This window comes from Etheostoma spectabile, chromosome 24 (assembly GCF_008692095.1).
Source record: "Etheostoma spectabile isolate EspeVRDwgs_2016 chromosome 24, UIUC_Espe_1.0, whole genome shotgun sequence".
Classification (NCBI taxonomy): Eukaryota; Metazoa; Chordata; class Actinopteri; order Perciformes; family Percidae; genus Etheostoma; species Etheostoma spectabile.
The window spans coordinates 13,262,490-13,278,513 of record NC_045756.1 but is presented as its reverse complement, the minus strand read 5'-3'; the positions used below and the strand labels follow the sequence as shown (position 1 = coordinate 13,278,513).

General features: G+C 39.6%; 3 protein-coding genes across 5 annotated transcripts in view; 2 read left to right on the top strand and 1 right to left on the bottom strand.

Moving 5' to 3' along the window:
* creb3l1 (cAMP responsive element binding protein 3-like 1) overlaps positions 1-4,019 on the top strand; it is a 28,448-nt gene extending 24,429 nt beyond the window's left edge. For both annotated transcript variants that reach the window (XM_032506011.1, XM_032506010.1), the window contains 2 exons: positions 542-707; positions 799-4,019. In XM_032506011.1, coding sequence (XP_032361902.1) covers positions 542-707; positions 799-835 — 203 coding nt within the window. In that variant the 3' untranslated portion in view covers positions 836-4,019. The remainder of the gene's footprint in view (positions 1-541; positions 708-798) is intronic.
* On the bottom strand, positions 3,227-6,663 carry harbi1 (harbinger transposase derived 1). The gene is made up of 7 exons (XM_032506024.1): positions 6,424-6,663; positions 5,621-5,786; positions 5,327-5,529; positions 5,067-5,154; positions 4,772-4,979; positions 4,513-4,688; positions 3,227-4,377 (listed from the first exon to the last, which is right to left on the bottom strand). Exons 2-7 carry the CDS (start codon positions 5,783-5,785, stop codon positions 4,177-4,179), a joined length of 1,041 nt encoding a protein of 346 aa, XP_032361915.1. The 5' UTR covers position 5,786; positions 6,424-6,663; the 3' UTR covers positions 3,227-4,176.
* On the top strand, positions 6,541-15,772 carry atg13 (ATG13 autophagy related 13 homolog (S. cerevisiae)). 2 transcript variants are annotated; one of them, XM_032506007.1, is made up of 18 exons: positions 6,541-6,806; positions 7,527-7,607; positions 7,973-8,053; positions 8,188-8,307; positions 8,492-8,538; positions 9,168-9,308; positions 9,450-9,490; positions 9,792-9,888; positions 10,656-10,760; positions 11,307-11,394; positions 11,564-11,662; positions 12,300-12,377; positions 12,615-12,724; positions 12,886-13,024; positions 13,190-13,267; positions 13,395-13,502; positions 13,920-14,048; positions 14,166-15,772. In XM_032506007.1, exons 2-18 carry the CDS (start codon positions 7,539-7,541, stop codon positions 14,241-14,243), a joined length of 1,608 nt encoding a protein of 535 aa, XP_032361898.1. In that variant the 5' UTR covers positions 6,541-6,806; positions 7,527-7,538; the 3' UTR covers positions 14,244-15,772. The 2 variants fall into 2 exon arrangements, with proteins under 2 accessions (XP_032361898.1, XP_032361899.1); XM_032506008.1 differs by lacking the exon at positions 11,564-11,662.
* Positions 15,773-16,024: the final 252 nt, after the last annotated feature.

Here is a 16,024-nt window from a genome sequence, read left to right as displayed (position 1 = left end):
ATAACAAACTGAGAGACATCACATTTTAGAATAGTAACTTGAACTAAAAATACAACTCTGTGTTATGTGGTAAAATGACGGCAAAAAAAGAAGTGAAGATAAAAAAGTATGATCCCAAAATAAAAGCACATGAAGAAGGAAGATTGATACTGATCCCAGAAGTGTAGTTTTGTAGAGAGGACACGAGTATCAACTTTCACTCTTTGCTGCATTCAACTTCCCTATAAATGAACTTCCTATAACCACTCACCCTTGGGAAACCCCTTTTGAAACCAGAAGTTAAGCTGTCATCACGTTAAGTACCATTCCTTTCTGCCAGCAACCACCCTCTGAGTGGTAAGGGATAAAGTCTGCTAGACTGTACCATGGATGTATAATAAAACTGGACTGAACCCATCAGGGGCGGAAATGCTGCCCTGCTAGTGGTCCCTAGAGGCTACCGTGTTCATTACAACCTCAAATACAACTTATAAAATAAAATAGTTAGAAAATGACATCACTGACACGTAAATGTAAACCAGTTTGTGTTTGTGTGTTGCAGTCCGCTCCCGCAGCCTGCTCTTCTTTAATGAAGGGGCTCCCCTGGAGGAGAGTTTAGTGACATCAGAAGGGGAGAAGCTACAGTCAGAAGGCCACATCCAGACGAGCCGATACACAGCTGACGCACACAGCAGCAACCAGACAACTGGTCCAGAGTTAGACCGGAGGTAGAAAAAAAAAGCATACATTGTGATCGTTTTATGTCAAAGAACTTTTAATGTCCTCTCAATATTAACCAAGCGCCTTTCTTCTCTTTAGAGAAACAAAACCAGACAAAGTCTCTGAGTTTTTCTGACACAGCCTGACTCTCATGACTTCTAACCTCTGACCCCTAAAAAAGCCCAAAATCGCCAAATTTCTGAACTCAGCGGGCTTCATATCAACATCCAACTGGACCAAAATCTACATCCGTCAGTCCACCATCATCCCTTTTAGTGAACCTCAAGACAACACTTCCTCCAATCCTTCACAGCTGATTCACTGCCTTCACATGGTGCTTCACTTCTCTGCTTAAACAGACTCAGCTACACCTGAATATACTTGATTTTAAAGGGACCATCTTATCGAAATTTCTACTTTTATGCACTAAAATATAGTAGAATTTAAAAATCCAACTAATCTCATAATTAATATGTATATTTTAAACAATCATGACAAATATTTTAGAGATACTAAAAAAACATAGGGCCTTAATTAAAAAAAACTCTAGATAACATACAGTAACTTGCAGATGCAATTTGTGTCACTTTAACAATAAAAATGTATCACTACAAATTAGTCAGACCGTTGCCAAGACAATTTGAGCCACTTAAGCTGTGATCATCAGTTGTGTTATCAGTTGTTAGTTTTCGCTTCCTCACTTTCTTTCCAAAACAAATGCAGTGTAGCGTTGCAAAAAGCGTCCTTTTTGGAAGAATAAGCGAAGAGCTTCATGTGAAATGTGGTCTAAATGTTGCAGGAAACACAGAATCATACACCTTTGCACCTTTAAGAACTCAGAAACATAAATATAAGTGTGTATACATATACACACACACACACATACATGTTTACACATATATACTGTATACACATATGAATACCAGACCTCCACTGTGGGAGTTTATGTTAGCGCATGGTACTTCATCGGGTCAGTGCTTTCCTTTTTAACCAATCACATACCGTATGTCGATAAAGGGCTGCAACTAACGATTTGTTTGATTATTGGTTAAATTGGTTATTAACTATTAATCCTCACATTAGAGAAGCTGGAACCAGAGTACCTTTTCTTGTTAATTGACTTATGTCATTAATTCATTATCGAAACTGCTGCTGATTTACTTTAGTCGATCAACTAATCGAATAATCGTTTCAGCTCTATGGTAATAACAGTAAATAATGAATGCAACATGTACTGCTACAAGCAAAACTAAATGATGAAAATAAACACATCCTTTTAAAAAACAAAAACAAAAGCTGTGTCATTTAAAAAGTGCCTTCCATTTACTTTAGTCAAATATGACACACTTGGCCTTACACCTAAAGTCCACACACGCAGCCATAAACCTGGAAACGTGATCTAACTTGATTACCCACGTTTGTTTAACTGGATCAATGTTCAGGCTTTATCTGGGGGAAATATTATATTTCACATGCCTGTGGATGTAAAGGCTTGTCAAATTCACCTTTGCTACCAGCCAGCCTTGGTTTGAACCACTTACCAAACACTTGTGTGATGCGTTTGCAGTCCTGAGTTAAAACAAACGTTTTTCCGCTTTTTAAACCCATCATTGCAGTTAAATTCCATTTTTGACATCCAAATTCTGCAAAATCTTGCGTGGGAACAATATTTTAATACCAACGGACCATTAAAGGGGTCCTAACAGAGGTTGGGAAACATGACATTAAAAGTATTTTTATGGAATTTAAAATTGTATATGTAATATATTTGCAGCATCAAAAAAAAGAGCATATTTAATTTATGCAACAAAAAAGAAATAATGAACATGTTTTTAAAGTTAGTTTATGTTTATGTAATTGTCTTGTTTTTTGTGTCTTTTTTTAATAAATGTTTACCAAGAAAAAACAACCAAAATACAACTTATAATATATTCTGAGCATCAAAAAAAGCATATTTATTTTATGCAAGAAAAAAAAAAAGAAATTGTATGTTGTGTTTTGGCATTTAGGATGATGAAATTGACATGTGGGTGTGTAGTTAACATGCCGTTACATGGAGTGTGAAACTTTGACATGATCTGTTTGTGTTTAACTGTAATACAGTGTTTATGTTTGCTGCTGTCGCATGACAACCTACAAGGGTCTTGTTTGTTTGTTCCGCTTCTGATTTAAAAATGTCATTAGCTCACACAGTTAAACCTTTAAAGCTCATTTTTACCCTCAAGCGGAAGTTTCTTGACCAAAGAGCCAAAGAAATACATCACAAATCAACTGCAGAATTTAAACATTGACAATACTGCGTATGTTGGTCATAAATTCATCTCCAAAGATTCTCATAACGTCAAACCCAGCAAAATCTCAACAATGAAGCAAAATGTGCTCATGCGACAGCAGTCCATATTGTATTTATTCCTGTTTGTAGAAAGTGTGTATATATTGATGAAGATAATCAGAGGACTAATACATTCCAGGAAGTAAAACACCACTAGCTTTGTTTTTCTCCATAATTTGAAGGAACATCCGAACATGTACAACAACTTTTTTTTATTTCTTCACCACTATTCTGACAATGTGAGAAACATTTGTTGTCTTGGTATTCCTTCAAATTAAAAGCTATGAAAAAAAGACATTTCCAGGCCCAAATCCCTGAGGAAACAATTCAGAGTTATGAAATACTCACCAAAACAATTGACACAGTTTTTCTGATTAATTTCTGTATCTGTTTGATTTTGTGTCCATCATACCGTGTGTGTACACAAAAAACTTCATGTGACTACAGCCCGTTACACAAACATCCTGTCATTCTCACCCATAACAGTCTTAATACATCAGTGTACATAAAAAATGACAACCTAATGTGCAGTTGTTGTAAATAGGGGCCTTGTTTTTGTATTGTGACATAGTCCAGGATTTTGACCTATGGAATCACGTGGGATAGAAGAAAAACAAATGGAGAAAATCATTGGATTCTTTTGGGAAGGAAGATGTCAAGTGGGGAGGGGTTAAAAACTAAAAGGGAGGTTGCCTTTTTCCACATGTAAAGAAACCTTGATAACACAGCAGCTGCACACAGTCTGAATACTTTGAAAAAACTCTGAAAACACCAGGGAGTGCTTGATTATTCTAACCTCTTCATGAATATGTTGAAGATAGAACAATCAAGCACTTTTCAGAGACTCCAGCTATTTGAAATGTGTTTGGGTATAATGTTGTCTTGGTTTGTTGTATAGCGTCTTGCATGTTTCTCCATATACAACTATATTATCTTAGTGTAGTCAGTAGAGTAGAAACCAGCAAAATATAAAAAACTGCATCAGCAACCTTGTGTCTGTGGACTTTCTTGCTTTAAATGTGACTTTTGTGTAATTTGTTAAAAAAAGAAAAGAAAAAAAAAAAGATAGCTTTGCTCTAGTCCCAGTATTTATTTAGTCTTTATGTATATTTAGTCTTTATGTATTTTTGACCTCAGCCAGCAGTTTAGCTGAAGTGTTTGACTATGAGCTGTTTTCTGAGGTCCTCTGCTTGGCTGTCCCGGTCCTCGGGTCTCTGTTCGAGGCTCTCGGGCTGCTCCAGAGGGTCGGTTCTCTCCAGAGTCCAGGCGTCTAATCCAGACTGCAGGGAGGCGTTATGTAGAACACAGCAGGCCAGCAGGATGGAGGAACTCCTTTCTGGAGAATACTGCAGGAGAGGAGAGGAGAGGAGAGGAGAGGAGAGGAGAGGGGACAAGCTGGTTGGATGACACTTCTGTCAGTACGATGCTGCGCTGTACTTGTTTTTCATAGGGAGAGGTTAGCATTGCACAGAAAAGAATACCTGCAGGTATCCTTTGGTGCCGTCCAAACATTTGAATCTGGTCTGGATGGCTCTGAAGGTTCTGTCCACTATCTCATGTGTGGCAGTGTGGGCCAGATTATACTGAAACTCCGCAGGGGACTCTGGGCAGTCGACCGGGGTCATCAACCACTTTCTGAGAGGGTAACGACAGTCACCTAGAAAAACAGAAAAGGTCTTTAATCCTGGATCTTTTCAGACTATACAGAATGATGTAAGAAGTCTGAAATCCACGTCTCACCCAGCAGCCAGCCCTCCTCTGTGCCCTGCAGCTGTTTGTAGAGGGCAGATCTTTCTAGAACATCATTGTCTCTGAGTCCTCCTGGCCAGTTTGTTTCTGCGCTGAGTAACAATCCTCTGACATCACAAACCAGCTGACAGCCCACAGAGTGAAACCCCTTCTTGTTCACGTATGACGAGTCTTCACTGTTTGGAGCTTTGATTGTGACCTGGAGATAAAGGGAAAAGAATATCAGTTAAGCTGTCACCTTCGTACAAAGTATTCGAAAGTGTTAATATGGTATAATATAGTGAACCTGAACACAGTCCAGCACACCCAGGACTCCTGGGAATCCTGCCACCCTCTGAAACGCCTGGAAGGACTGCTCTATGCAGGAGGGATCTCTGTTTGGGAACATCAATATTGCTGTTATTGTAATTTTTCTTCCTATTCCTAAAGTTGTTAATATACTGTTTGTGTTATCAAAAGGGCAGTAAAGCTGCATGGTAATACTATTAGCATTATATAATAACAACAGACACATATGTAATCCAGCAGAGTAGCATGGTATCATACCTGTTGAATGTGATGAACTGGGGAGCTTTCTCTACCAAGGCTCTGGTCACGTTAGACACGCATCTTGACATTGACGCCTGGCTGATCCCTATGGTATCTCCCATAGATGTCTGGAATGAGCCAGATGTGTAGAAGCCCAAAGCAGCCAACACCTGGACTTCAGGACTGATGGCTCTGGACCGCTGGGTACGTCTACAGAGAGCCTGACACACACAAATACATCAACACAAACACATTTAAAGGACTAGTTGACTGGATGGGATGATTCAAAATGGAGGATCAGCACATACTCACTTCTCTGAGTATTTCCACCAGATACAGAATAAACTCTCTGGGGAAGCCAAATTGCGTGAGGAGGAAATGGTTTGAGACAGAGTCCAGGTCAAAGCGGTCCAGGGTCTTTTGGCCTCGACCGTGTAAGAATAGATCACAGTCCAAGACAGCTATGGGGATCGCCATGCTGTGGGAATAATACATTTACATCAATAAATAGTTTGCACCGATTAGAAGTTTTTTGTTATATTCTTATTTGACGTTTAAAAGTGGTATATTATTCTACACTGTAAACATGGACTCAATAAGACATGCAATGCTTTTATCCACAGTGATGCTCTGGTTTTACCACCCTATTAAGGCTCCACACACTTTGCATACACTACTTTTGAAAGTATTCCATTTTGTCACGTATGTTATAATATAATATAGAGATTGTCAGTTTTATTTTATTTTTATTTTTTTTATCTTATCAAAGTGCCAATATCAATATGGCCCTTGCTGGCTGAAAATTGTGGACGGTTGTGACTTTTCAGCATGGGAAAAGTCATGTTGCTCATGTTTTATAGCTAACTTTGGCGCTAGTTATTATACTGAATCAAGTCAAGCCAACGTGCTAAACATAGACTGTTAGCTAATATTTACAGTCTATAGCTAACTAGCTATGTACATACCTAGCTAACCTAGCATTTCAACTTTCCCAATTTAAGCTTTACGTACTAATGGAGACAACTCTACAAACACACACACAGCTGAATAGCTGTAAATAAAAATTAAAGCATAAATTATTTCCTTTGCATTGTCGAGGAAAGAGCTCTCATTACCTTTTGAGAAGTCATGCAGTATTTGTCAACCAAAACAAAGAACAGGAACACCCAATTTGCGACGCACATTCACAGATTCGACACAGTAATGGTGGGAAAAACCCTAGATTATTAACAAGACTGGGTTGTCTTGTTAATATTATCACAATTTATGTGTGTGTCGTCTTGTGTTAAATTAATTATAAATTCAAAAAACAAACGAAAGTGCCGTTGGGAAAGAACTGCTATCCAAACACGTCGACATGGAGAAGATAAACAGTCGCAGTTGACGTGTGTACATCTGAATTGGGCGTGTAAATGTCTGAAGAAAACAACTTTGCGTGCCATCTTTATTAAATTAATTTGTATTTTATTGAAGCTACATTCCTAAGGGAAAAGCTAATGTAAGTGTTGCTGTTTTGGGATGAAGCTAAAGTGCGTGGTTTTCAGCTAACGTTAGCTGACATTAGCCACAGGCTAACGCTAGCTAGTTTGTCAGAGTCACCAATCCAGCGACTGTGCCTCCTCTTTGTGAACCTTATGTTATTGTCGATGTAATTAAGGTATTACGGTTTATTTAATTTGCCAGGAGATGTAGTGAACCGTATGAGTTGGTTGTCGGTATTCTGTAATTTAACATCTACATGTTATTCGAGTAATTTCATATCAACGTGGAGGCCTCACTTGCTAACATGAACATAAACAGATGCTTTATCGAGAGTTAGAAAAAATGTGATAGACATTATATTTCTTGTAATTACCGAAGACACCATTCTCATTGTATTGTTACAGTTAGTAATTGTGAAATTGCTAGGTAGCGAAGCAGTGTATGTGTAGTCAAAATGGCTTGTTTTGCTCCGAAATTGGCTTGGTTTTTACCTTCTTATATATAGTCTATGGTTTTAAAAGAGCTTTATTGTTTTAGAAGCGTAATGGGGTGAATATATTCTGTGGAAGTTGTAGACGTTTATTCACATTTTCTCAGCAGTTATTTGTATTTTGCAATTTTAATTTAATTTTTCCTCTCATTACTTTAATTGAACTCAGTTTTTACAGCTTGAAGTGGAAAACAATCACTGTGTGTTGAGTATTCATCCCTAATGGGTTGTCTTGTTTGATTGCAGGGTCGTGACAACATGGACAGTGGCCTGAGTCCCCAGGATAAAAAAGACTTGGACAAGTTCATTAAGTTCTTTGCCTTGAAGGTAAGAATCCAGTTTGAGGTTCTTGATTCTAGGTCTCTAAAGGCCTGGGCTGTAGGAATAGTAGTTTTGTTTCTCACACTTCTTTAAAGGGTTGGTTCTCAAAAAACATTTTCTCACTTGCCTCCATTGGTTCTAGCCATGTGGGCAGTTTTGGTTTTATTTGCCCAAGTTTTGGGAAACTTATAGATATTTCTGCCTTCCCACCAAAACAAATTAGATGTATTTTACTTTTGGTCCTCGCTGCTTTGAAAAAGGACATTTAAACATTCAACAACAACACGTTCCTCCATAAACGATGTTGCAGTTACTCTGTATAGTCCTTCACTGCTGTTGACTGGTAAATGTTTCTTATGTCCTGTTTGTAGACCGTCCAGGTGATTGTCCAAGCTCGTCTTGGAGAGAAGATATGCACTCGCTCGTCCTCATCGCCTACTGGCTCTGATTGGGTAAAAATAAATTTGTCATTCTTTTACCTTTTTTCTCTTGTAATTATTGATCCGATTTACACAGTAGATCTTCAAATAGCTGGCTGGAACTGTTGGTCTTCTTCTGTAAAGATGTTTGTTACTTTGTCTTCTAGTTTAATTTGGCCATCAAAGATATCCCAGAGGTGACTCATGAAGCCAAGAAGGCACTGGCTGGCCAACTTCCAGGCATTGGACGCTCTATGTGTGTTGAGATCTCCCTGAAGACATCAGAGGTAAAACAGGGCTCCAGTCTTATACATTTTAAACAGTAAAGGAACTGCTCATTTACTCCTGGATGTTTCTATAAAACCTGCATGTTTGTTTATATATATATATATATATATTTGTATGTGTATTTATTTTTAAGTCTACTTTAATGTTCCCATTTTAATATTTCTGTCTCTCTGTTTAACTCAGGGTGACTCAATGGAGTTAGAGACCTGGTGCCTGGAGATGAATGAAAAGTGAGTGGATATTTTCCCACCTGTTTTTAGTGGCCACATGTTTGTGTATATACAAGTAAGACGTTTGTCAGTGCTGGCATCTTTTCTGTGGCTCGATAAAGTTGTACGGGATGCACATGATTACCCTGGAGGACCACAGATCAGTATCTGATGTAATAGACACCCACGTTGTGCTGTAATGGTCGCTTCATCATGTGCAGCACACATGATGACTTCTTTCTGCAAAATGTTGCTGTCTGACACATGTAATCAACATATTATAGCTCTGTGAGCAAGAGAACAGTGGAGCAGTCCAAAAATAAAAACAGCCAGCAGTTTCAGTAATGTAACTGACAGCTAGTGTCAGATGATTTAAGTTATAAATGGCTTACTTTGTCTCTCTGTCCAGGACATTTTTTTTAGTTAAATCACATTTCTGACGTGCTGCTGTTTGAAAACTGCTCACTGCTAGACTGTCAACAACAGATCCACACAACCCATGGGATTATACAAAACACTTTAGAAAAGCTTCAATTCTGGCTTTATTTATTTTGAGCTGTTAGACATATTTATGTTGGACTCTACCCTGTTACTAGGTTGACATTTATTTAAAATGCTGGTAATCAATGTGTTGTCTGTCTCTACTGTAGGTGTGACAAGGACATCAAGGTTTCATATACAGTCTACAATCGTCTGTCTGTCCTTCTGAAGTCACTGTTGGCCATCACCAGAGTAACACCTGCTTATAAACTGTCTAGAAAGCAAGGACACGACTATGTCATATTATACAGGTGAGTGGACTGTACCTGTCTTGTTAAACAGCTGGTTTAAGGGCCTTACTGCCAAGCTACACCAGCTTTGATCCGTATCCTGTTGCATTTAATTGATGTATGACACATATCACTATCTGTTTCTGCCTCTCTCATGTTTAGGATTTACTTCGGGGAAGTGCAGCTGAGTGGATTAGGAGAAGGTAACCTTACACTCTTCTTCTTGACTGACATGTCGTTGATCACTGACAACGAGACTCTGGACTAACTGCTCCAGATTTACATATTTAACAGCAGATGTTAAACAAAGAAGGTTTTACACTGTGGCATAGGCATAATTTATTGTAAAATGTGAGACCAACAACTTCATATTTAGGATAAATGAACTAGAAGTTACACTGAAAATGTCTCTAACGTGTAATACATTTACTTTTAAATATGGAATCAAATTGACAGCATTCCATTAGCTGATATGCTTGTTTACTGAAGTTTGATGATTTTAAGGTTTTCAGACGGTGCGTGTTGGTGTCGTTGGCACCCCCGTTGGCACAATCACACTTTCATGTGCTTACCGCATCAACCTGGCATTCATGTCCAACAGGTAACATGGGAAACATCAGGGATTATGTTTACATGCACACCAGTATTCCACTATTATTCCAAATTTGACAATATTCCAAATTTGATACAGGTCATGCAAACAGCATATTCTGTTTGGCTATTCCAAATAAGGCCTTTTTATTTTAATTTTTTATAGAATGTAGTGTTTTCTGATTAAGACGTGGGATATGCCGATATTATGTGGGTTTTAGAGGCATTCTTTGGACATGTAATACACAGCGCATTCGGAATATGCGTCTTTACAGCCAGTTTACAGCCTCTTGCCTGTTTATGGCTTATGGTCAGCCCTGTGTGTTGCTATAGTTGTTGTTGTTGTTGTACACAAACAAACTAGCCAACAGTTTGCAGGCCTGTGGTAGAGTTGCATGCCCTAAAGAAAATAAGGAGAAACACACCTACTTTTAAACATTATGAAAGACATGGATATCAACAGGTTTACCTTTTCAAGAAGGTGGCCGAAGGAATTAAAGAGGGAGCCTGTTTTTGCACAGTCAAACAAGTCAGCCACTGGTGGAAAACTTTGACAAAAATCCTATTTTCTACCGCTGCATGTAAACAGGAATATTAGTGGAACGTTCACTTAGGCCATGTAAACAGCTTAGTCGGAATATCAAATTTTTTTCTGAAAAAAGGGCAAAACCTGGAATTATGTGCATGTAAACCTAGTCCATCTTCTTACAAAAACAGTTTTTTTCAGAGACCAAAATGAGCATAACTAGTCAACTGCTGGAATGTTGTCTTCTGCAGACAGTTTGAGCGGTCAGCTCCAATCATGGGGATCATCGTGGATCACTTTGTGGACCCTCCCTGCAGCAGTCAGCGTGCAAACATGGGACATCCCTGCAACTACAGGTAGCTACAGAAAGCTGTGGAAATGAAAGCAACCATTCATTTAAAAATGAAAATCCAGACACTATCTGTCCACAAGTCCACTCAAAGTTTAATGACCACCAAACACACATAGATGCAGCTACTGCAGTGAAGTCTCAGCAAACACTCAGTAACTTTTAGGTGATGTAATTCATCCTTTGGAGGTGACTTATGTTTGAAAACTCTGATTTCATTCATGAGTCATCTGCATCAACAGAATATAACATTTTAGGTTGCCTGAAACGTCTGAAAGTGTATGTATGCTTCCCCCTCAACCACTCAGGGGGCCCACTCACTCTGATGTCTCTCCATTAGTGCACGTATAGGACCTGAGCATGTGTCTTTATTTCAGGCCTGTGTGTAGTGTGTAATAACAACAGAGCGTAAACAGTAATTCAATAAAGAGTATAAATTAAATTATGAAATTAGTATAAATTATAAAGGATGCTGCCTTGTTGCTGGAGTTTTCAGCACTTAGTAGGATGTCAAAAACTTGCTTCATCTAAATTACAATGTGTGTGTTTTCAGAGCTCCAGATGATGAGGATGGATATGCAGGGGTTCAGGATTCACAGGAGGTCTGCACCACCTCCTTCTCCACCTCCCCCCCCTCACAGGTAAGAGGACACACTCCCCTGCTCCCGTTTACAGTCTCTTTCTTTATCCTGTGACTTCTTCTCTACAGTTTCATACCTGCTTTTTTTTTCTCTTTTCTCTCTTTGTCTGTTTCCTTTACTGTTGTCTTTTTTATTGTATGTTTATCTATGTGTGTCTGCACTATCTCAGTGTGTGTGTACACTGAGTCCTTCGCCCTCTAAACTGTCTAAGCCCCTCCCTCTGGACAGTCTGCCGCTTCCATTGGCTCCTGGACTTGTCACTCACACTGTGAGTCTATACTGGCCACTATGAGAGTGTAACTGTGTGCGATGCACCATGAAACTGCACTGAAAAACACTTTGCTGATCACTCAGATTTCTCATTTGTCTTGGGGTGTGTGTTGCATCATTTTTAACCATCATCCTTTTTGACTGTGTGAAAAGTTCCGTCGCTTACTACAGCTCAGAGCTACAGCACTGTAGCTCCTGTTTCATCATGAGGCTTTATCATCTTCACATGTACCACTGTAGTAAATAGGCCTGGGTATTCCTAATCATTCCTGATTCGATTCCCATTCAGAAGGTCCCGATTAAACTACATTTACGATTCAATATCGTTAGTTTAGGAACATTTCTGTTTAATACCAATTTAGCTTGAATATAAAATTCTCAGAACTTATGCAGTCAATTGTACAAGCAAGAAGCAACCCTCAAATTTTTTTTTATAATGCATTTACATTAAGAATCAACCCCCAATTTGAATTGGTGAATTGATTATTTTAACCCAGCCCTAGTAGCAAACCCTGTTTATCTGTTTTGACCCATCTCAAGAGCCCAACTGATGTTCTGACATCGTGTGCGTCTCTAACATTACACTGCCGTGTTTTGTGATTAATCTTCCCTCTTCCTTCTGTCTGTCTCTGTAGCTGTATGCTTCCAGATTATCATATCATCATCCAGCTCAAGCAGGAGCTGCTGAGCTTTGTCACCCTGCTGCAAACCAGGTGATACACCAGTCCGTTGCCAAGCAATTCACTTTCAGATCCATATAGACTGATATCATATCATCAGATATATCTGTGGCATGTCACCTGATAAGTAACAAGAAACCTGAGCAGATATTCCAAATGATCCGTTTGTGGTAATTTTAGTGTTTCTTTTACATAAGAGTGGGCAATACGTGTAATTTTAAATCCGTTTTCTACTCAGTCTACTATAACTGCTCTGTTCTTCCTCCTCAGGGTTTGCATGCTGGGAAGGAGCATGGGGGGGTTGTGTTGGTTCCCCAGCCTCCTCATGGAGCTGACGCTCATCTGACAGTAGAGCACGCCGCCAACACACCTGGCAGCAGGTAATGCTCTCCTCACATCCCTTCAACTCAGCATCTGCATCGTAGTAAATCTGAACTGCCATGATGGAAATCCTGTAGTATTGAATATGTGGCTGCACAGTTCTCAGATATTGGATGGTTAATCAATATATTAACAGTAACTTGATCATCTCCCTTCGCAGCGGCGACGATGACGGCCTGACGCACAGTGGAGAAAGGAGGAGGGACGAAGGGCGGAGCGTTTCTCCCTCTGACCCCGTGGAGTCTCTCAACGCATTCACACGGAAAATCGGAGCTTTTGTCAACAAATCCAACGCACCGGTAAATCAGATATGATTTGAAACATATAAACTTCATACTTGCTGCATTTCTTAACACAGTCCATCCTACCTTAGTAAGTAACTCTCCAACAATTGTTTTGTAGTGACAAAAATGTAATCGCCAAAGAGTGCACTGAATTCACTGTATGTGTGTGTGTTTGTGTAGATAACAGCAGCCAATCTGGACCTGCCATTCGCTGCATTTGCACCTCGAGGCCTGGACTCAGAGGAGAATGATCCCATGGTAAATATGATAAAGATGATGTCACAAAAATGTCTTTGTCTCATACAGCAGGATACTTTGATTTGTCTTTAAATGTCATCTTTAGGTTGATCGTTGGTATATTCTCTCTGTCTGTGTGTGTGTTCAGGTGCAGCCTCCGGACTCTCCTACTTGCCCATCCCCCCTGCAGGCCAGCCTCCATTCTCAGGGCTCAGAAGGATCGGGGCAGCAGGATGACTTTGTCATGGTTGACTTTGTACGTAAATATTGCTCTAATCTCTTCTGCCGGCTCCCTACTGTAGTCACACCCCTTCTTAGTCTCACATTACTACACACCGCTGCGGAGGAGGGTCTGGCTAGTCCACACAACATTCCGGGATCGGAGAAAAACAGGCTCTGGTTTATTGGCATTTCTTTAAACCAATCACAATCGTCTTGGGAGGTGCTAAGCGCTGGATGGAGCAACGGTGCCTCTGCAAAGAACTCGTTTTCGTGGCAGAAATTTTTTTTTGCAGCACCTGAACAATTCTCGACATAGAGTCCCCCCTTCTTTACCCTGTTATTTCTGCTGCAGTCTGTTTTGTTTTTTTCTCACATTAAAATCTGACATTTTGTAAATGTTTGATCGTGGAATTTAAAGACCGTCTCTTTATTTCTCTGCCTGTGTGTGTAGCGTCCAGCCTTCTCTAAAGATGACTTGTTGCCGATGGATCTGGGCACTTTCTACAGAGAGTTTCAAAACCCTCCTCAACTAGCCAGCCTCTCGCTACACGTCAGCTCCCAGTCCATGGCCGATGACTTGGTAACACGCTTCTTGTTTTTTACTCTAATGATTAGACATTTAAAAAAAATGTAACAAAGTTCAGAGCAAAACTTAATGTTTGTTAGTTGTAAAGGATTTGTACTTTCTGCTTTGCAGGACTCACTGCCAGAGAAATTGGCCGTTTATGAGAAAAACATTGACGAGTTTGATGCTTTTGTGGACATGCTCCAATAGAAGAGTGAAGAAAGGAGGACTATATGTGAGAAAAGACTAAATGGATGGTGGCAAATGAAACTGAAAAAAAAAGAATGGGAGGGAGGGAGAAGCAGACTGGAGGCTCTGTTGTCCTGTGAGAATCACTGACTAAATCACTGTATTTTAATGTGAATCTCCTCATTTGACTTTATTCTGTTACCTTCCCTGCAGACACGTTCACCTCGCTTACCAGCTTGTACAGATCACTGTAAATATTGTATTATCTCCTGACACTGGCATACACCCCGCTTTGGTAATGTTAATTTAAACTAAAAATCTTTATTTTCTATGTGGCACAAATTGGCTCGTCGTCGTGTTTAATCAGGACTCCGATGAATTTTCACTTAAAGTGCTCATATTATGCTTTGTCCCTTTCCTTTGTGTCATATAGCTTTGAGCACGTTAGGGGTTTACAAAGTAAAAAAAGTCCACCCCAAAACAACTTACCAGAGAAAACACTGTCCACATACTGCTCTATTGCCTTTACTTCCGTACGCCACTTAGTAGCACACGTTATAATGCTCTCCTAGCTGCTAGCGTGGCGCGCCCTCACATTCAGCAGCTGACTAGCTACTGTGTATGTGCGACTCCCAACAAAGATGGAACAGAAGTAAGATGCCTTACGCTAAAAGAGAGCTCAACACACTGGGTGAAAAGGAGCTGCAGTCATGTGCAGTACAACAAAAACATGGTGTTTTTTGAAAATTAAACCACAAAGCTATTCTGGTGCAACCTTTAAATACAATTGAACCTGAAAATGAGCATAATGAGCACTTTAAGGCAGCCATGCAATTCAAGAGTAGACTACCGGCACTGATAGTTTTTGTTAAACTAGCTCACCATTGTTGATCGACCCTCCCCCCCCGTTGAACACTACTAGCCTCCGAAGGTTTTCACTTCATAACCTTTCTGATCCTATCTGAACAAAAAAAAGTGAAAACTCTGCAATGTTGCTCTTGAAATCAAACATGTGAAAGGCTTTTACATCAAATACATTGCACTTAGATATTAGGCCTTAAGTGAATTAAATGTTCTGCTTTTTGTTTGACTTCTTGTATCAGAAGCAGTTGAGTTGCTCAAAGGCAACTTTAAAAGCCTGCCATTTACCCTAACCCGGTGTTCCCAGCTGGTCTGGGGATTTAAACTGCCAACTTCAATGTTCACGAAAGCCCCAAATGAAAAAGTTAATTAAATGCTATCCTTACGTGTACAGGTAAACACATTTAACCATGTTGAAGCAACTTGTTGTGAACAATCTTCTGTTGCCAGTTAATAGTAATAGACTGCATTAGTTTTAGCTACTTAGCAACTGAATGCATTTACTATAGGCTGTACAACATGCGTATGTACTGTATATTTTAGGTTCTCTCTAAAGAGGAAATGCACATTTCCAGCAATTTACAGAAGGGGCCAGGGTCACCATCCATGACTGGGTTTTATTGGAAGCTTTAATTTAAACTTTTTTGGTCTCAATGTCCTAATAAAGCATGGCTGCTCTGTTGAAACAACCGATGTCTGTCAAATGCCTGGGTACACATCAATTGTGTATGCACAAAGAAAACACATGCATTCAAACTGGTATAAAATGGAGTTCAGTTTTTAGAGATAGCTGTGGGTGAAATGATAGGCAGACAATGTAAAGGCATTGCTATAAAAACTTGTTAGGTTCAGCTAATGGCTAACAGACTAAAAACTGCTAAAAATTTCCAGTGACTTTCAGGAGCCTGTTAGTCGCCAGGCAACCAGCCCAGAATCAAGGA